The 19,675-nt window shown below is 57.3% G+C and overlaps 1 protein-coding gene across 1 annotated transcript in view; it reads left to right on the top strand.

Annotated features, from left to right (window-relative positions):
- TPCN2 (two pore segment channel 2) overlaps positions 1 to 16,773 on the top strand; it is a 34,870-nt gene extending 18,097 nt beyond the window's left edge. Inside the window, 13 exon segments of the mRNA XM_070360475.1 lie at positions 2,935 to 3,054; positions 3,140 to 3,199; positions 4,026 to 4,154; positions 4,911 to 4,960; positions 6,143 to 6,242; positions 8,586 to 8,657; positions 9,795 to 9,868; positions 10,358 to 10,378; positions 10,380 to 10,437; positions 10,525 to 10,607; positions 10,955 to 11,036; positions 11,378 to 11,472; positions 12,211 to 16,773. Of these exon segments, the coding sequence (XP_070216576.1) occupies positions 2,935 to 3,054; positions 3,140 to 3,199; positions 4,026 to 4,154; positions 4,911 to 4,960; positions 6,143 to 6,242; positions 8,586 to 8,657; positions 9,795 to 9,868; positions 10,358 to 10,378; positions 10,380 to 10,437; positions 10,525 to 10,607; positions 10,955 to 11,036; positions 11,378 to 11,472; positions 12,211 to 12,289 (1,023 nt within the window). The 3' untranslated portion in view covers positions 12,290 to 16,773.
- The last annotated feature ends 2,902 nt before the right edge of the window (positions 16,774 to 19,675 follow it).

Here is a 19,675-nt window from a genome sequence, read left to right as displayed (position 1 = left end):
AGGACCCACCCCAGTGACCTTATTTTAACTTAGTTGCCTCTTGAAAGACCCAGTTTCCAAATACAGTCACATTTGAGGTCCTGGGGTTAGGCTCTCAAAATATAAATTTTGGGGGATGCACCTTAGCCCACAAGTTTCTTCTCCAGGTCTGTGGTCAACCTCCGAGGCCTCAGGCCCCAGTCAGAGGTGGTTTTCCCTGAGGACGTGAAGCCTTTCCAGGTTCCCCAGAGGAGGTCCTGTTTGGCCTGGAGCTATGGGTGCTGTGCCCTCGGCCCCTGTGTGGTCAGCAGCGTCCTCGTTGCAGGACCCGTGGGGTACGGGAGATGGCTACAGGGACAGACGGCGGACACGTGGCATGTTAACATACACAACGCCGTCTGTGCCCAGGTGACCTGAAGGGAATAGTGAGTACGTGCCATCGGGTGCGGGTTTTATAGAAACCACGACGATGGTTTTCAAAGGATAGTAATTCTGGAAGCACCTTTCTATGATGGTCCTGGGGCAGGAGGTTTGCGGAGGTTTGCTGGGCCCAGGAGGCAGCTCTTGGCAGCTGTTGTTGTTTTGATTTGCTGTGATCCAGCCCGTTTCTGGGTGCAGCCTGACCTGGGTGAGAAAATGTTGGGAAGGTGGGCTCCTTTCTCAGGGTTCGCTGGGCCAGCCAGACCCTCCCTGGGCACTTGCCAACCGGCCTGCAGGATGCTGCTGGGTCCAGGTCGTCCAAGACCAACTCTCCCTTTGCCTTGAGTCAGGATCTGATATCAAAAGGGAGGTGCGTGGTTGTGGTGGTGGCTGATGACCGGTCGCACGTGCAGGCCATGCCCCATCTGACCACACCCTCCTGTGGCCACGCCCCTCATCTGACCACACCCACTCTGGCCACGCCCCTCCACGGACCACACCCTCCACTGGTCACACCCCTCCTCTCACCACACCCTCCGCTGGCCACGCCCATCCTCTGGCCACGCCTTTCCTACTATGATTCATGAGATGCTCTCTCTTCCCATATGCCCTAGATCTAAAGTCCAGAACTATGATTTGAGGCTGGAGTTTGGGTCCTAGAAGTTTGGGGGGCTGTGATGTCCTTGTCGTGGTTTTATGACATCCTCCTTCCTCCCCAGTGCTGATTGCCAGCGGGTAGGCAGGTGCCTCAAGGATTGTTAGCATGTGAGGGCTTGTCCCAGGTGCCCTGACAGGCTGTGATTTTGGAATCACTTCTGAAGAGAGGCGTTTTCTAGGTGGCTGATAGCAGGACATCATGAGCCTCCATGAGAGTCCTCCCATGTATGGTCACCTTCTGTCCATCACCCAGGCCTTGGTCCAGTGCTCGTCAGTTCATGCTCATTGGGTGCAGAAGAGGTACCATGCCAGCTTCTGAAAGCCTGTTTCTCTTTTACTTTTTTTGGCTGCGTCACACGGCATGTGGGATCTTAGTTCCCTGACCAGGGATTGAACCCGTGACCCCTGCAGTGGAAGCCTGGAGTCCTAACAACTGGACCACCAGGGAAGTCCCTGTTTTTGTTTTAATAAGATGCTTTTGAGGTTAAAAACATAGCAGGCATTCATTATAGATAGTAGCAAGAAATAGAAAAACCCACCCAACTGTCCACCTTCCAAGAATAGTAGCAAGAAATAGAAAAACCCACCCAACTGTCCACCTTCCAAGAAATCATTTCACGGAAATCATTTCAAGGTTTGTTATTTCTTAATAATGACGTGATATATGAATTCATTCTTCTTGTAATAATTTAACATAACGGATAATGCTGAAGTCTCTTTTGGCCAATATATCAGTCTGGGTTCAGGTAGGAGACAGAAATCACGTAGAAATTTAACATCGAAAAGTATTAACTGTGATAGGAGAGTCACTGTAACATATGGGGAAGCTCTGTGGTCCCCGAGGGTGGAGGAAGATGCCTGGGGAAGAACAGACCTCGGGGGACCCCTTCCCCAAGGCCAGGGTCTGGACACCTTTGGAGAAGTTGTGGTCCAGACCGCAGGGGGACAGAGATGTTTGCTGGTTTACCTGGGCTGGAGCTGGTCTGCGGTCACTGGGCAAGCAGCATGCCACCGTCTAGGGTGCAGCAGGCGCAGGCCATGAGCAGAGCATGTGGTGTATAGAGGGAATTGGGCACCGGGGCCAGCTGGCAGCCTCTGGGCACCAGTACCCACGTGGAAGACGTTCTTACGGGGTCAGGCTGTGCTGCAGGTCACCAGGGAACCGTGCGTCTGAGTGTGGGGCTGGGTCAGAGCTCCACAGGTGTCTTTCCCTGACTTGAGGTGTGGTTAGTGTGACAGAGGAGCCAAGTGTTCAGTTTGATCAAATTTAAATTTGAATCAAGTGGCCACGGCCAGCGAGTAGCTGCCGCGTGGGATGGTCCATCTCGTGCTGCAGTGACCGCTCTGCACCTCTGTCCTGGTGCACAGGCGGGGGCCTCTCTGAGGGGGACCAGGTTGGTGTGGGTCTCTTGTGGGGGGAGCAGGGTGGCATGGGAGTGCAGGGTCTCACACGCATCTTCATGGTGTATTTGTTGCCCAGCTGCCCTCCTCTGATCAGGCTCCACTCCAGCCTGGTGATGGTGTGTGAGTTACCTCCATTCTGTGCTAAGTTTTCATAGTTATTAGCAACTAATTTATATGTATATTTTCACGTGACACTTGGCATATGTTTAAGACGACTGAATGCTTGTCCATCTTGGGCTGCTTGCAGCATCAGCGCCCTTCTGGGTTATTTCCATGCCTCTCGGTGTTAGACGATTGTGACGATCATCTTTGTGCATAAAACTGACACCGTTTGAGAGGTGTTCCTGAGGCTGGAGAGTCTGGGTTGGGAGGCAGGGTGGGACGACTGAGTCCCAGGAGGAGGGGGTTGGGCATCTCGGTCCCCCGTGGCCGAGGCCGGCTCCATCGTGTTTCTGAGTGTGCGTGTCCCCCCAGCACCCGCCGCGGCCCGAGTACCAGTCTCCGTTTCTGCGGAGCACCCAGTTCCTCTTCGGCCACCACTACTTTGACTACCTGGGCAACCTCATGGCCCTCGGAAACCTCGTGACCATCTGCGTGAGTGCGGGTCTGCCCTGGCGTCGCTGCCCGCCGGCGGTCTCACCGGCCCCGGGCTGAGCCGCCGACCGCTTTGGCTCTGCAGGTATTCCTGGTGTTGGACGCGCACGTGCTGCCCAAGGACCGCGACGACTTCGTGCTGGGGGTGAGCTCTGCAGCCACGGGCTGTCATCCAGGGTGCTAGGGCGTGAGGGGGCAGAGGGCACAGCCTCCCCACCTCAGGCCCGGGTCCCCGGGAGGCAGGGCCATCCTGGTGCTTCACCGCGGAGTCTGTGGAGTAGGGAGACGTAGGGCGTGGGTTCGAGGGCCTGTCTGATGGCTGGGGAGCCTGGATTGGGGGGTACAGGTGTGCCAGTTGTGGTTGAAGCTGTGCCTGGGGTACAGGTCCCCTGAGGAGAGGATGTGGACCAAGAAGGGGGTGCTGAGATGCCTGCGTTCGGAGGTAGGGGGCTCAGGAAGAGCCGCCTAGAAGGGTGTGAGGAGCAGCAAAGAGGTGGGAGGGGAGGCTCACGTGGCCGCAGCGTGGGCGGGGGTGTCTGTGCGCCACGCATTTCACCATGTGCAGCAGGGCGGGACCCACGGGGCCCTGTGGACAGAGCCGCAAGGGTCTCATTGGCCCCACTGTGGGTGGGGACATTGGGGGAGGTCGGGGAGCCGGGCGGGACTCACGGGGCCCTGTGGACAGAGCCGCAAGGGTCTCATTGGCCCCACTGTGGGTGGGGACGTTGGGGGAGGTCGGGGAGCCGGGCGGGACCCACGGGGCCCTGTGGACAGAGCCGCAAGGGTCTCATTGGCCCCACTGTGGGTGGGGACGTTGGGGGAGGTCGGGGAGCCGGGCGGGACTCACGGGGCCTTGTGGACAGAGCCGCATGGATCTCATTGGCCCCACTGTGGGTGGGGGACATTGGGGAGCTGGGCGGGACCCACTGGTGGCACCGGGACTGAACGCTGGGCGTGCTTCTCCCTTTCAGATTCTCAACTGCATCTTTATCCTGTACTACTTGCTGGAGATGCTGCTCAAGGTGTTCTCTCTGGGCCTGCAGGGCTACCTGTCCTACTCCAGTAATGTGTTCGACGGGCTACTCACCATCGTCCTGCTGGTAAAGTCTGAGACGGCTGAGGTGCAGCCTCTTGGGCGGGCGGTGTGCACTCAGCCTGTCACAGGGTCTCTCAGCTGCCCCTGGACCCCAGGGGGCCACAGGGCCTGGGCCTCCCGCCTCTGGTGACAGAGGGGCTGGCTCCCCCGGGTTCGGCTGCCTGGCATGGGGCTACAGGAGGCTCATTTCCGCTGCCTCTGTGGGTCGTCGGGGCTGGGGCAAGGTGAGGGCAGGCTGCCTCTCCTGACACCCCAGAGACGCCTGCAAGGAACCTGCAGACCCCGCCAGCCAGCACAGCCCCACCAAGGACAGTGGGGCCTCGGCTTGCGGAGGGATGGGCAGGGTCTCAGGCACTGGGAGTCTTGGGAAGTGTTTCCCCAGATCCTGGGGGAGTGAGGGGTCGCTCCTGGTGTGCACGTCACAGCAGCAATATTAGTGCGATACGTATTCGTGTTTGACGGATCAGAGCTGTGGGCCCCCGGCAGCAGCAGGGAGGCAGCTGAGAGGAGGGCCTTCCGGTCCATCCTTGACCACAGTTTCTCCCAAGCCCGGAACTCCAAGGCCCCGTCCCAGCCCTGCCCTCCGCACGTGCAGCCTAACTCCTGAGGCCAGGGCACCCTCAGCAGCGGGGCGTCCCCACGTGGCACCAGCTGAGGGGCAGGACCGGCTGTGGTTTCTCCCCAGATCCCCTCGGGGCCCGCGTGTTAGAGCCGCCGGCGGGCCTGCCGCAGCGAGCCTTCTTCTCTTTTGTGATTAAAGGTTTTGGAGATCTCCACTCTGGCTGAGTACGGCTTCCCACACCGGGGCTGGTATGTGTCACGGAGAACCCGGGGAGGCCTGGCTAGCGCCCCGGGGAAGGGTGTGTGTCCGGCCTCTAGCCGCTGGTGCAGGCCGCTCTAGGCCCGAAGGCCTGACTCGCAGGCGAGTGGCCACAGCTCCTGCCCCGCCACGGCCTGTGGGGTCAGGTGCCTTCTCCGCTCTTGGGGACTCTGCCTTAAAGGCCTTGTGGCCGCCTTCAGGATGATTGTGTTCCCAGAGCTGGGGTGGGAGGCTCTGGAGGTGCCCGTGCGATGGGACCTGGGGCCCAGGTGTGCCGGGGGCCGGAAGCAGGGAGGCCCCCGCCATCACTTCCCACCCTGGGTGTCAGTTCACCTCCCCGTAGACGTCAGGGTGGCTCAGGGCTCGCTGAACTCACGCTGCCCCCAGTTCTGGCCACACGGAGGTATGGACGTTTGGCCAGGGGTCCCAGGGTGCCTTGCGGTGTGGCGTGTGGCAGCCTTGGGGGTCTCGCTGCCCAGAGCACAGCTGTCCTGGTGAACTCGCGTGCTGACCTCGCGCCCTCAGGGGGCCTCTTGGTCCCTCGGCTGGGCTGCCTTCGTCTTAGTGGTGCGCTTGCGAGTCATCTGATGAGGGTGGGCTGGATGAGTCCTGCCCCTTGGGGTCTCGGGAGGGGTCTGTCAAGGGGGACGGAGGCGGGAGCAGTGAAGCCTCGGGGCTGCCCGGCGGCTGTGGGGCCAGCTCTCCATGTTTCTTAAGTGCACTGAAAACCCACAGGGCGCTTCTGGTGGGAGGTGGTGAGGGGTGCGTCCTAGGTGAGAATGGGTGAAATTTAAATAGAAACGAGAGCACAGTAAGGCCCGTGAGGGGCACCCAGGTGACGGGGTCACAGCCAGGGGCAAGGTCCGAGGATAGGAGACGGGTCTGGGGCCACGTCTCTGCCAGCTCTGCTGGGGCCAGAGCTGGGCGTCTGGAGCCCCAGGGTTCTCCCGTCACGTTGCCCCGCACCACAGGGGGGCTGTGCCCTCGGAGGTGTTGCCGTGAGCGCCCTGGGCCGCGGGCTCAAGCTCTGCCCTCCCGTCTCGACGGAGTTTTTCCGGTGGGTGGCGCCTGTGGGGCGGCTTCCTGGCACCCCGGTGGCCCGCTCTGCGTCTGTCTCTGGACCGAGCGTCCCCTGCGTCCCTTTGCCGGCTCACCCGTCTCCGCGTCTGCAGGAAGCCGGCGACGCTGGGCCTGCTGTCGCTGTGGGACATGACGCGGCTCGTGAACGTGCTCATCGTCTTCCGCTTCCTGCGCATCATCCCCAGCATGCAGGTACCGCCGGCGCCTGTGGGCTCTCTCTGGGGGTGTGCGTGCCTGGCAGGCAGGGACCCTCTACATGCGCCCCAGCCTTGTGTCTTGGCTGGGTGACGCTGGAGGTGGTTGGGAGTGTAAGGGCATCTGGCCCAGACGGCAAGGGGGTGTCGGTGGGACCTGGGGGAGGTCACGTGCTCTTCGGGGTCCCTGGCCTTTGTGGGGAGCCAGTGTGCCCCGAGGCATCCTGAGTTTCCGAACGGCCTAGGCTGCTGGTGGCTACTGGTGCCGCCTCCAAGGACCCCCAGTGCAGGAGTGGACTGCCTTGTGACTGTCTCTGAGCCCCGGTTTCTCATAACGTTCCTGCCAGGAGTAGCCCCAACTTTGGAGGGGGGCAGTCCGGGTGTGCAAGCCCAGTCCCCGCCCAGCACTGGGTGGGGGTGTCTCTCCTGTCTGCTTTCCTGAGCACTTCTCAGGAGAAAAGAACCCAAGGACACCTACCTGCCCCCTTTCGGAGTGTCCAGAGTGTCCACTTCCCCTCAGCCCCCACCCGGCACGGGGCAGAGTGGGTCTCTCCCATCTGCTTTCCCGAGCACTTCTCAGGAGAAAAGAACCCGAGGACACCTGCCCCCTTTCTGAGTGTCCAGCTCCTTCCCCTGTGTGCGTCCTGCCAAGCTGTGCACCTGGCCTGTGCAGCTGGTGACCCGTCGTCACCCAGCGGTATTTCCATCTGAAGGGGCTCCTGGGTGCAGAGGACTGTGGCCCTGAGCCCTCCATACATACACACACCTGTGTGACCCGACACGTGCAATGCACACAGGCACATGATCACACACACCCAGAGCACACACAAAATCATACACATGTACACGTAATCACACCCTCATATAATCACACATGTCATCTCACACACACACACATGCATGCACACACCAACAGATGGATTTGCATGTAACTGCACAATTACACATGTGTGTAACCACACACATACATATAATCATGCAGTCGGGCGCAATATAAGCACAAGTGTATGTATACACGTGTGTGTGCTCACACACACAGCCATCTACACACACACGTGTACACATGTGCGTATAATCACGTGTGTGCACACGTACAGCAGAGTTCCTGCCTGCTAGCGTCGGTGCTGTTTCTCCTGACTCACCAAGTGGGGAAACTGGCTGCCTGGAAAGCCGGTCTGTGGGGCTTAGATTCACGTGCACCAGGGTCCCCGGCTGGGTCTCTGAGGCCCCACACCGCAAACCCCGTCACCCAGGGCTGACGGGCCATCTCCAGGTCAGCCTTTCTCAGGAGCCTCCAGACCAGCTTTCGTGGGCCGGTGGGCAGTGTGGGCCAAGGCCCTGCACATCGTGGCTTCACCTGGTCTTGGAGGTGTCTGCACGTGTAGGGGTTTCTGTGTTGGGGTGGGCGGGTGTGTATAGTCGTGAGAGTGTGGGGGTTGGCATGGGTGTATGTACAGGTGAGGCGGGTGTGCATGTGTACAGGTGAGGTGTGTGTGTATACAGGTGCGTGTACAAGTGAGGTGTGTGTGTGCAGGTGTGTGTAAAGTTGAGGTGAGTGCATGTGTGTACAGGTTAGGTGTGTGTGGGTACGTGTACAGGTGCATGTACAGGTGATGTGTGGGTGTGTGTGCAGGTGTGTGTACAGGTGTGTGTGCAGGTGTGTAGGTGTGTGTACAGGTGAGGTGTGTGGGTGTGTGTACAGGTGATGTGTGGCTGTGTGTGCAGGTGTGTGTACAGGTGTTTGTAGGTGTGTGTACAGGTGAGGTGTGTGGGTGTGTGTACAGGTGATGTGTGGCTGTGTGTGCAGGTGTGTGTACAGGTGATGTGTGTCTGTAGGTGTGTGTACAGGTGAGGTGTGTGGGTGTGTGTACAGGTGATGTGTGGGTGTGTGTGCAGGTGTGTGTACAGGTGTGTGTGTAGGTGTGTGTACAGGTGAGGTGTGTGGGTGTGTGTACAGGTGATGTGTGGGTGTGTGTGCAGGTGTGTGTACAGGTGTTTGTAGGTGTGTGTACAGGTGATGTGTATCTGTAGGTGTGTGTACAGGTGAGGTGTGTGTGTGTGTGTACAGGTGATGTGTGGGTGTGTGTACATGTGTTTGTGTGTGTGCACGTGTGTGTACAGGTGATGTCTGTATAGGTATGTGTCTGTGTAGGTGTGTGTACATGTGAGGTGTGGGTGTGTGTACAGGTGAGGTGTGGCCGTGTGTAGGTGTGTGTACAGGTGAGGTGTGTGGGTGTGTGTACAGGTGAGGTGTGGGTGTGCATGTGTGCAGGTGATGTGTGGGTGTGCGTGCAGGTGTGTGTACAGGTGAGGCGGGTCACCCACTCTCTTGCTGTCTCAGCTGATGTCCCTGGTGGCCAGCACCATCCTGGACCTGATCAAGAACATGCGGGCCTTCGGTGGGATCCTGGTGGTGAGTCTGGCCACCCGTGCTGGCCTCTCGGGGGAGCAAGGCCGGGCCACTGGGTGGGCAGCCGGAGCTCCACGGGAAGTGGCAGCCTTCAGAAGGAGGATCCCTGCATTCGGGTGGAGCAGGTGACCGAGGCCCGGGGATCCCAGGGCAGGGCGGGACGCTGGAGAGAGTGGAGCTGGGGTGGTCTGGCTGAAGGGACGGCCTGACCACACCGCCTTCCCAGAGAGCCTCTTGGTCACTTCCGAATCCCTCATGTGTCCTGGGCCCTGGGCCACAGTGAGGAGATGAAAAACCTTAGAGGCACCAGGGGCCCCCCAGGGCTCACAGAGGCCCCAGAGTGGTCAGCCATCCTTGCTTGAGGATTTGGGAAACTCAAAGCTGCTTTTGCTGAGAGAATCTTGATGTCCCCTAGCCCTGGGCCAGGCCCCCCCAACCCCGCCGCCTCCACTGTGGTCCTGCCGGAACTGGGCCTTGAACAAGGGGCCCGGTGATGCTCTAGGCACGAGGCCTGGCAGGAAGGAGAGAGGGTGATGAAACCCTGCTGTTGTGGACGCCAGGGGGCTCCGTGGTGCCCAGGGCTGTCAGGGATGTTCAGGGGACCCGCTTCAGGCACTGCCCACAGGCCCCAGTCTGCCTTGTGGAGGAAACAGGCCCAGAGAGGGGCTGGGTTAGCCTGGGGGTGCTCCTCGTCTTCCGCCCCCCAGACACATTAGCGACGGGTCAGGGGCGGCCAGCAGCCCCTTCTCTGACTGGCACACAGCTACCCAGGGGTGCGTCTCAGACGCCTGCTGATGTACGTGGGGAGGGCAGTGGGCTTCTCCCAGAGGGACGTGGCTGCTCCAAGCCCTCTTCCCAGGATGCCTTCTGCAGCCCTTGCTGCCCAGTTCTCCATGGGGCCTGCCTCCTGCTGCACCTGCCCTGGAGGAGGGCTCACAGCCCCAGTTCTCCCCCCAGGCCCCCATGTATCCCCAGGGCTTCCCTCTGGGACAGGTTGGTGGCCAGGAGGGGTGCCTGGGGTCAGAGTCCCCGTGTCCCCGGGGAGAAACTCCTGCTGGCATGCAGCCCCTAGCAGGCCCTGCCTGGCTGTGTGGGGGCCCCCGCAGGCGTGCGATGCCGACGGCCCGCCTGCCTCCGCAGGTGATCTACTACGTCTTCGCCATCATCGGCATCAGCCTGTTCCAGGGCGTCATCGTGGCTCCTAGAAACAGCAGGTGAGCTGGGTCCTGGGGGTGTCGGGGGAATGTCTCCGGGGATGCTGGAGCCGGGGTGAGGCCTCGGAGGTGGTGTGGGTTCAGCTCCCCAGGAGGGACCTCCTGGGTCCCCTTTCTTCCATGGTCTCCCTGCTCTTCTCCCCCCACCCTCCCTCTAGCAGCCCTCTCTAGAATCTACACTGAGGGTGACCCCTGACCCCAGGCCCCTTTCTGGAACTGCAGCCCAGGCTGCTTGCTGCATAAGGGGTGTCTAGGGCTCGGCCTAAACTGCGACCCTCCCCTGGCCTGCCTCTGCCCATGTGTCCACAGCACCGGTCTCGCTGCCCTTGGCACCTCCTTGGTTAGGGGGCACGTCCTCTTTGTCCCCCTTTCTCAAGGGCCTGCTGGGTCCATGCGGAACAGGGGCTCAGGCGGGGCTGGGAACGCGGACGTGTGTCCCACTGCGGCCCCCACACTGACTGGGTTGTGCCCTCCCATCCCTCCCCGCAGCCTAGCCTCTGTCAATGGTTCCGCCCTGCGGGAGCTTCGAGCAGCTGGAGTACTGGCCCAACAACTTCGACGACTTTGCGGTGAGTCCCGCGCCCCCTGCCCCTCGGTAACCCACCCGCTGCCTCTGTTCCCTGCGGCCTCCTGGAAGCCCTGTGTGCCCCCTGCAGGCCGCCCTGGTCACTCTGTGGGACGTGATGATTGTCAACAACTGGCAGGTGTTCCTGGACGCCTTCCGGCGCTACGCGGGCCCGTGAGTGACCCGGCCTGGCCGCCCCGACCGCGGCTCTGCGCGGGGTGCGCGTCTTGGTCTAACCTCCCGGGGTTGCAGGGTGTACGGGGCAGCAGGTGGCTTCTGGGGGGGCCTGTGACCTGGGGTGAAGGGGCTCCGCCTGGAGCTTGGAGATCTCAGACGGCCCCGGCGCTGGGCCAGGTCTGAGCCCCAGCCCCGCTCCTCCCGGCCGACTGCCCCTAAAGGCCAGGCTGGGCCAGCCTGGGGGTTTGGGTGGGAACAGCGACGTGGAGCAGGGAGCGGTGGGTCCAGAAGAGGGTTGCGCTGGACTTACAGGCGCCCCCCGGCCTCCCCCTCATTCTCCACAGGTGGTCAGAGGTGTATTTTGTGCTGTGGTGGCTGGTGTCGTCGGTCATCTGGGTCAACCTGTTTCTGGCTCTGATTTTGGAGGTAGTGGACACGCCCGGCCCAGACTCTTCTCAGTTGGAGTTTCTAACTTGATGAGGTGGGGTCCACTTGGAACTTGGTCGAAGAGCCTGTGCTGGGTTCGCACAGCTCTGGGGTGCGGGTCTGCCCGCGCTCGGGGCAGCTCGTCCTGAAGGCTCCTGACCTTTGACCTGTGGGGTGGGGCTGGAGGAGGGCCCTCAGGGAACCGCTTCTGTAGGGGCCGGGGGTCTTGTCGGGCCTAGGGTCCCTGTGTCCAGGGGGAGCTTCTCAGCCAGGCCGCCATGGGAGGGGTTCACGCAGGGCCTGGGCCTACCCGCCACCTGTTCCTCCCTCCCTCCTGCCAGAACTTCCTTCACAAGTGGGACCGCCGCAGCCACTTGCAGTCCTTCACGCAGGAGCTGGAGGACACCTCTGAGATGACCCAGGAGCTCCCGTTCAGGTGCGTGGGAGCGGGCGGGCCGAGAGGGAGGGTGGGGCCTGGGGCAGGAGGCGGGGCGAGAGGGAGGGCGGGGCGTGGGGCAAGAGGCTGGGCTGAGAGGGGGCGGGGCAGGACCAGGAGGTGGGGCGAGAGGAGGGGGCGTGGGACGAGAAGCGGGGTTGACAAGGAGGGCAGGTCAGGGGGCGGGGCCAAGAGGGAGGGTGGGGCGGGAGGCGGGGCGAGTGGGGGCGGGGCCTAGAGGCGGGGCCAAGGGGGAGGGTGGGGCGTGGGCGGGAGGCCAGGCCAAGAGGGAGGGAGGCAGCGGGCAGGCGCTCTTCTTGGGACCTCCCGGGCTGCTTCTGCTTCTGCCGTGGGGCTGAGTTCCTCTCACCATGAGTCTGCGTAGGGAAGCCTCTTCAGGTGCTGTTAGTCCCCAGGTGACCCTGTTGGTGGGTGAAGTGAAACCTCGGCCCCTCTTTCCCATGGTAACCTGGAGCTTGTTCCTCTGGTGGCTCAGAGGCGACGGCCGCACCACCCTCCCTGAACGTCTGTGTGTGTCGCAACCGCACAGAGTGGGCTTCTCCCGGCCTTTGAGGGACTCCCCGTAAACATCCTAGAGGTGGGCCCAAGCCCCCTGTGGGTGGTTCCGCGCAGCTCCTGGTCCCGAGAAGCCCTGACGAGGCCTCTCCATCATCCCTGCGCACCTACTCCCCTACAGGCGCCCAGGGCGCCCGGTGCATTGTCTCCCCCGTTCCGCAGGGACGTCCTGGAGGAGCCCACGGAGGAGGAGCTGGTGGAGAAGCTGAGCCGCCACCCTCACCTGCAGCTGTGCAGGTGACGTCCGGACGCCTTCCCGGCTGCGGCGGCCGGCGGCCAGGCGGCCTCTGGAGGCTCTCAGGCCGGGGAGGAGGCGGCCGCGACCCAGAGGAGGGGCCTTCCCCTTGGGCAGACCCGCTGTGCGGACCGAGGCTGGACAGGCGCAGGCCCTGATTCGCAGCTGAGCAGGACCACTCTGCAGCCCCTCCGGCGCTGTTTACACCACTTTCCTTTATAAGCTGCTTCCGAGGGACTACCTTTTCTAAATACAGTGGGTGACTCCACAGAGACCACTGATGTGTGAGAGGAGACGCAGCGGTCTTTGCCTTGTGTCCTGCTGTTTCCGTGGTGCCTTTGCTGCTGGTGGCCTTCAGGGACCAGGGGCCCACACAAGGCCCACACTGGCCGACTAGCAGCTTTCCGGGGCATTAAGCTTGGGATCCTGGTTTTAAACTAGAAGCTGGACTGTTGTTTTATTATTTTATGGCTCATGTGAGTGTGATCGAGTGTGTTTCTTCCTGGGTGAGAACGCCAGTCATCTTTATCAGTAGGCCTCAGGAAGCGTGAGGTTGTTTCCTACTGGAATGGGACTGCTTCTATGGAGCGGGGCTCCCAGGGCTCAGCCAGTCGGAAACCAGTGCTGTGGCCAGATCAGCCCTCGCGGTTCTTACTATGTCTGCAAGAAGCCTTGCAGCAACAGCTGTCAGGAAACTTTGAAAAAAATAAAGATTTATTACCTACAAGACCTGGAAATTACCTACTGCACCTGGGCCCATACAGCGAGGTCACAGGTAGAGAGAGAGACCGTGGGCCTGGGGTTCTGCTTTTATTGAAATTGAGGGTTTCAGAGGACTCACTCTTGGTTGGTGGATTTAAAACATAAGAGCAGGAACTTAAAGTGACGGAAGAAAAAAAGTGGCCCAAATGGTCAGTTATCAAAATCAAAGATTTCTAAAACAAGTCTCAGAGCAGAAAGGTGGGCAGTGTGTTTGAGATAGTCTGAAGTGGATGCCTCTGCAATCCAAGCTTAAGAAAACTATTGGCAGGGCCTTTGCTACTCCAGGTATGGCTGTGCAGGTTGTGCACTGCACAAGAGTACCCAGCTACAAAGGTGTGTCCTGGCATTGGCTGTCTGCCCCATAAGGGGGACCCTCTCTCTAATTTGCGTAAAGACACATATAAGTCAGGGATGGCCCTACTTTGTGTGTGACAGGGGACTGGGATGGGGAGGAGGGGAAAGTGAGCAGTGTGTGGCAGGCCACGTTGCCACTTGGTCCATCGTAGATCCAGATTGATAAATGGGATTTTTATTTCAAGGGCCACCTTGAGTGGTTGGTGGGTGGTAGCCCCCAGGAGGTCTGTTGAGAAGGATTGGAATCTTCGTGGGAAGGAGTGCTAGGATTTATTAGTGATGTCTGCCATAAGCCGCAGAAGGGAAACCAGGGCATGGATGCTGACTCCACTGCAGGAAGTGATCCCAGTCTTCCCCAGCTTGTTTGGGAAATGGGATGAGAGGAAAGTTCAGCTAAAAAAAAGGAACTTCTAGAATGTCTGCAAACCCCAGTGCTTGAGGTGTTCTAACTCCTGGTAGTGTCTTGTGTATTCAACTGCATTGTGGTTCCTGGCCCCAGAGTTTATCTGAAATTTTGGGTATTCACGTGACGCTCCTCAGGTTTGCGGGACCTTTGGAGGTAGTGAGGTCTCTCCCAGGCTTGCTCCTCGTGCAGTCTGCCTTCCTGGAAGGCTGGTTTTGGGGTGGGGAGACCTTTGCCGAACTGGTTTAGAAGTCATACCCAGCTTGGTTGGCTGCCCTGTTTGCTGGTGTGTTTCCATCCCACCTCAAGGTCTGAGCGCCATCTAGTGGTGGATTCAGGTTCAGTTGCCTGTCAGCTTGAAGCTGTGATCCCTGGCTTAACCAGGTGGCACAGCGGTAAAGAATCCACCTGCCAATGCCAGGTTGGATTCCTGGGCTGGGAAGATCCCCTGGAGGAGGGAATGGCAACCCACTCCAGTATTCTTGCCTGGAGAATCCTACGGACAGAGGTCTGGCAGGCTAGAGTCAAGCTAGAGTCAGACATGACTAAACTCACTTAACATGCACACACACGTGATCCCCAGGGGATAGCTCATTGTTTTCTCCAGACCCCTGGAGACCTGCTTCCTCTTTGGCCCTCTCATGGCACAAGGCTGGGAGCCCAGCCTCACTGGGTTGTAAGCCTGTCCACCTAGGCCTGGTTCTAGTGGGCAGTGTGCCCGCTGCCCTGTCCTGAGGCTGGTCCCAGCCCTGAGGGTCCACCACCTCCCCATTCCATGGCCTGTGTGCAAAGAAGCCCCCTGTATTTAGGCTGTCACTCAGCAGATAACTCCAGACAGCCCACGCTGGGCTCGGGGACAGCCCTTCACAGAGGCTGGCTCTGCCCAGGGAGGGAGTGATTAAAGCTGGCGCTGGTCCCACTTTGCTGGTGCCTGGTGAGCACTGGCTGGGGCACCTGTGCAATATCGTTTCCCTACGTCAAGTGATGTCAGCCTCAGAACCTTCGTCTAAAAGAGCTAGGGCTGAAGTGAAGGCTGATCTGGGGCCGGAGTCTTGTCCAGCTGGCACGTGCAGCCCCCATGTGCCGGGGGCGGGGTGTCTCACTTCTCGCCCCACCCAGCTTGGAACCACCAGCTGCCTGGAGCCTCAGCTTGTGAGCTGGTTTCCTGATCTGCAGGGGAGGGCTGGGGTTGGCAGGAGCAGGTTCACACCTGGGCATCTCGCTGAAGAACTTCCGGTGACCCCAGCTTCCCGCTGGAGGTGCTGAGGCCATGTCTATGATCTCCCAGGACAGACGGCGTCAATGCTTTAAAATATTTATTTGGCTGTGCCGGTCTTAGTTGCGGCATGTGGCATCTTGGGTCCCCGACCAGGGATCAAACCCGGGCCCCCTACATGGGGAGCGCAGGGTCTTATTCACTGGACCACCGGGGAAGTCCCAACCTCAAAAGTTTTGAGCAGCAGCTGGTGATAATAGCATGGCTCCCAAACTGGGTTTTTGTGAGGTTTCCTTACGCGCTGCAGGTTCTGCAGTCTTTGCAGGAACATCGCAGGAGTGCTTTCTGGCAGGTCGTGTGCAGTTTTTGTTTTCCACAGCCGATGGCCAGTCTTCCTACTTGGTTGGGGTGGTGGATGCTAGGCCGCTTCGTATAAAGTAACTCGTTCTCTGTTTGTGACGAATGAGTGGGGAGGAGCTTTGACGCCGCGTGAATATCCTGTTTCTCACTCAGCTTTCTCTCCCGCCCTGCTTCCGTCTGTGTAGATCGTGGTTTCTTTTATTCAGCGGGTTATAGTCTGTCACTGGATTTTATTTCAAGCTCACATCGCCATTTTGGCCGGGGGAGAGGCCTTCACCCTATCTTTTGTGTCCGTTAGCTATGTACCTACTATCCTTTGAACGTTTCTTTGCTTTCTGACATGAAAAGGTATTTCAGGCCTATCTTATACCTTCTGTCTCCCAGCCTTGGTGCGAGCCATTTCTCTAAAGACCCCTGTTCCTTTAAGTGAGAAAAGCTTTAGGAACCAAGGTGTGGTTCTGAGGTGTGCTCACTGCTGTTGAGGTGTTGCTGCACCCAGACTCCCTCAGGGGACAGAGCTAGGGAATCGATGCACTCACCTGTCTGTCTGCCTGTCTGTCTCTCTGTATCTGTCTGTCTCTCTAATCTATTTCTATCTATCCATCTCTCTGTTGTACTGACAACTAAACCACCAATCCCTCTAATTTCAACCAGTATCTCACAATTTCTCCCCTTCCACAGCTATTAAGCATTTTTCTTGGAATGATTCCCATTTCCCTTAATCTGTGCACTCACTCGACCAATTTCCCCGTAAATAACCAGTCTCCTTCACCACCACCACCCTGCCCCCACAGAGATGTCCTCCTTACCCCACCTAGTGCTCTGTGGACACCGGATCAGAAACCTGCAGGAAAGAGCTTTCCAGATGGTTAAAGAAGTAAATAAATAGAACTACAAGAAATGCAACTTTATTCACAAATAAGGTGATTGTGTACGTAGAAAATCTAAAATTATCAAACATAGTAAGAATTCAGCACGATGGTTTGTCATAAGATTAATACACTGAAGTCCGCTGCTTTCCTAAACACTAGCAACACACTGTCCTAAGTTTATTTTAACAGACACCATAAAAAGTACTACTTGAATCAGAGTCAAATCTTCAAGGTCCTTACATTGAACAAGAGATGTTCAAGGCCTGTATAGGAAAACTGTGCCATTTCTTTAAAATCCGCGATTGTAGGCTTGAACAGAGAATGTGCTGGTTTTCTTTTGCTGTGAATCTAATTGAGGGAAGAACTGATTGAAAAATGACATGAAACTTACATGCAAAAACACCTAAGTCACTTCTGTATGTTACTCCTGGGGCTTCCCAGGTGGCGCTAGTGGTAAAGAACTCGCCTGCCCATGCAGGAAACATAAGAGACCTGGGTTTGATCCCTGGGTTGAGAAGATCCCCTGGAGGAAGAAATGGCACCCCACTCCAATATTCTTGCTTGGAGAATCCCATGGACAGAGGAGCCTGGTGGGCTGCAGTCCATGGGGTCGCAAAGAGCTGTACATGACGGAAGCTACTTAGCATGCATGCACTTCAGTATACACAGATATGGTAGCCAGGGCAGCGTGATGCTGGTGCAGGACAGATGGACAGATGGACAGATGGAATGGAGTGCAGAACCCACAAACAGCCTTGCACACTCAGAGAAATTCAGTGCACAGCAGAAAATCACGGGGACAGGGTAGGTTACCCAGAAAACGCTGGAAATGCCAGTCCATGTGGAAAAAGAGTGAGATTATGTCCTGGTCTCACACTTAAAAGTACATCCCACCTGGATTAAGGCATTAGGTATAAAGGGTAAACTTTTAAACATTTAGAAGACAATACAGAAAAGGAAATATTGATTAAATGAATACATTCATATCAAGAGCATCTTTCTTTAAAAGATACCATAAAGTAGGCAGGGCACAACCAGAAGAAGGTATTTGTAACAGATATAACTGACCAAGGACTTGTATCTAGACCATGTAAAGAGCCCCTACAAGTTAGCAAGGAAAATACAAACAAGTTAATTTTAAAAAAAGGACTTGAACTGGCTTTTCACAGGAAAACAAACTCCCAAGCGTGGCAGGAATGTGATGTCACGAACAATTAGTGAGGCGCAGAGCGAGACCACAGCACCATCATTTCACGGTCACTACAAGGTCAAAATCTAACAAGTCTAGCCAGTTGAATGATTGCTAAGTCACTTCAGTCGTGTCCGACTCTGTGCGACCCCATAGATGGCAGCCCACCAGGCTCCCCCGTCCCTGGGATTATCCAGGCAAGAACACCGGAGTGGGTTGCCATTTCCTTCTCCAGTGCATGAAAGTGAAAAGTGAAAGTGAAGTTTCTCAGTTGTGTCCGACTCTTAGCAATCCCATGGACTGCAGCCCACCAGGCTCCTCTGTCCATGGGGTTTTCCAGGCAAGAGTACTGGAGTGGGGTGCCATTGCCTTCTCCAAAATGATTGATTGATTAGAACTTTTACATATACTCAGAGGAAATTTAAATGGATGCCATCTCTTTCAAAAACCATTTCACTTTATTTGTTTTAGTGGAATATGACGGACGTTATTCTCCTGCTTCCCTGGTGGCTCAGACAGTATAACATCTGCCTACAATGCTGAGACCTGGGTTTGATCCCTGAGTCAGGAAGATCACCTGGAGAAGGCCATGGCCACCCACTCTAGTATTCTTGCCTGGAGAATCCCATGGACAGAGGAGCTTGGTGGGCTACACACAGTCCATGGGGTCGCAAAGAGTTGGACATGATTGAATGACTTAACACAAAAACAGCAACAACAACATTCTCTTGCTAGGAACACACTCAAATAGCCTGTCCACAAGAGACAGGCGGTAAAATGTCCAGAAGGGCAAAGGGAGTCCAGCAGAGGGCTGTACACAGCATAGATGCCCCCAGCAGAATGTGCGCCTGCCATGGAATCTTACACAGCACCGAACCCAGTGAACTCCAGCCACAAACAACCTCATGACCAAGTCTTAGAAGCACAGTGTTGAGAAGACTCCACGTGGCATCGTATTATTTATAAAATTCAAAACCACAGTTAAACGCTATAGTGTGGGCATGTACACGTGGGCATTAGGATGACTTAAAAGTGAAACATGAGGCCCCGGGAGGTTGGCTCCGGGGAGACAGGGGCAAGGTGAGAAGGCCCATCTGGATGACATGGGCATGTAATTGAACTTAAGTGCAGCCCGCCAGGCTCCTCTGTCCGTGGAATTCTCCAGGCAAGAACACTGGAGTGGATGGCCATTCCCTTCTCCAGGGGATCTTCCCAGACCACAGATCAAATCCACATCTCTTGCATCTTCTACATTGGCAGGTGGATTCTTACCATTGAGACACCTGAGAAGCCCTTTATAATGGACACACATTTACAAATATTCTTTAATAATTTTTTAATCTATTTGGCCGTGTTGTGTCTTAATTGCTGCATGCAGGATCTTGTTATCGTAGCTCGTGGTCTTAGTTGTTCTGCGGCACGTGGGATCTGATTAATAGTACATTGACCAGGGATCCAACCACATCCCCTGCATGGCAAGGCGATTTCTTAACCCCTGGCCAACCAGGGAAGCCCCAAGAATTCTTTTACATATGTGCCACATGTCATATTAAAATATAATGAAGAAAGATGGAAAGAAGAGGGGCATGAAGGATGTAGGGTGTGGGAGGCTCCCCCCAGGAGCTTGGCTGCCCAGGGGAGCAGAGAAAGGGGAGACATTGGAGGGCAGTGTGGTCAGCTTTCTTTTCTTATAAAAAAGCTGAGCGCCAAAGAACTGATGCTTTTGAACTGTGGTGTTGGAGAAGACTCTTGAGAGTCCGTTGGACTGCAAGGAGATCCAACCAGTCTATCCTAAAGGAGATCAGTCCTGGGTCTTCATTGGAAGGACTGATGCTAAAGCTGAAACTCCAATACTTTGGCCACCTCATGTGAAGAGTTGACTCCTTGGAAAAGACCCTGATGCTGGGAGGGATTGAGGGCAGGAGGAGAAGGGGACGACAGAGGATGAGATGGTTGGATGGCATCACCGACTCGATGGACAGGAGTTTGAGCAAGCTCCGGGAGTTGGTGATGAACAGGGAGGCCTGGTGTGCTGCAGTCCAGGGGGTCTCAGAGTCGATTACGACTGAGCGACTGACCTGCACTGAAGTGGGATCAGGAGAAGGTCAGTTACTTATGTGGGGAAATTGTGTGGCCAGCTGGGGAACACGCAGCGCCACAGGAGTGAGGGCGGGAGCAGCAGCCACCTTGGCTGTGAGTGAGGGACAGGCGTGCCCCCCGGGATGAGGGCAGAGGG

Source organism: Bos mutus, chromosome 22, assembly GCF_027580195.1.
Source record: "Bos mutus isolate GX-2022 chromosome 22, NWIPB_WYAK_1.1, whole genome shotgun sequence".
Lineage (NCBI taxonomy): Eukaryota > Metazoa > Chordata > Mammalia > Artiodactyla > Bovidae > Bos > Bos mutus.
This window is presented reverse-complemented; position numbering and strand designations above follow the sequence as displayed.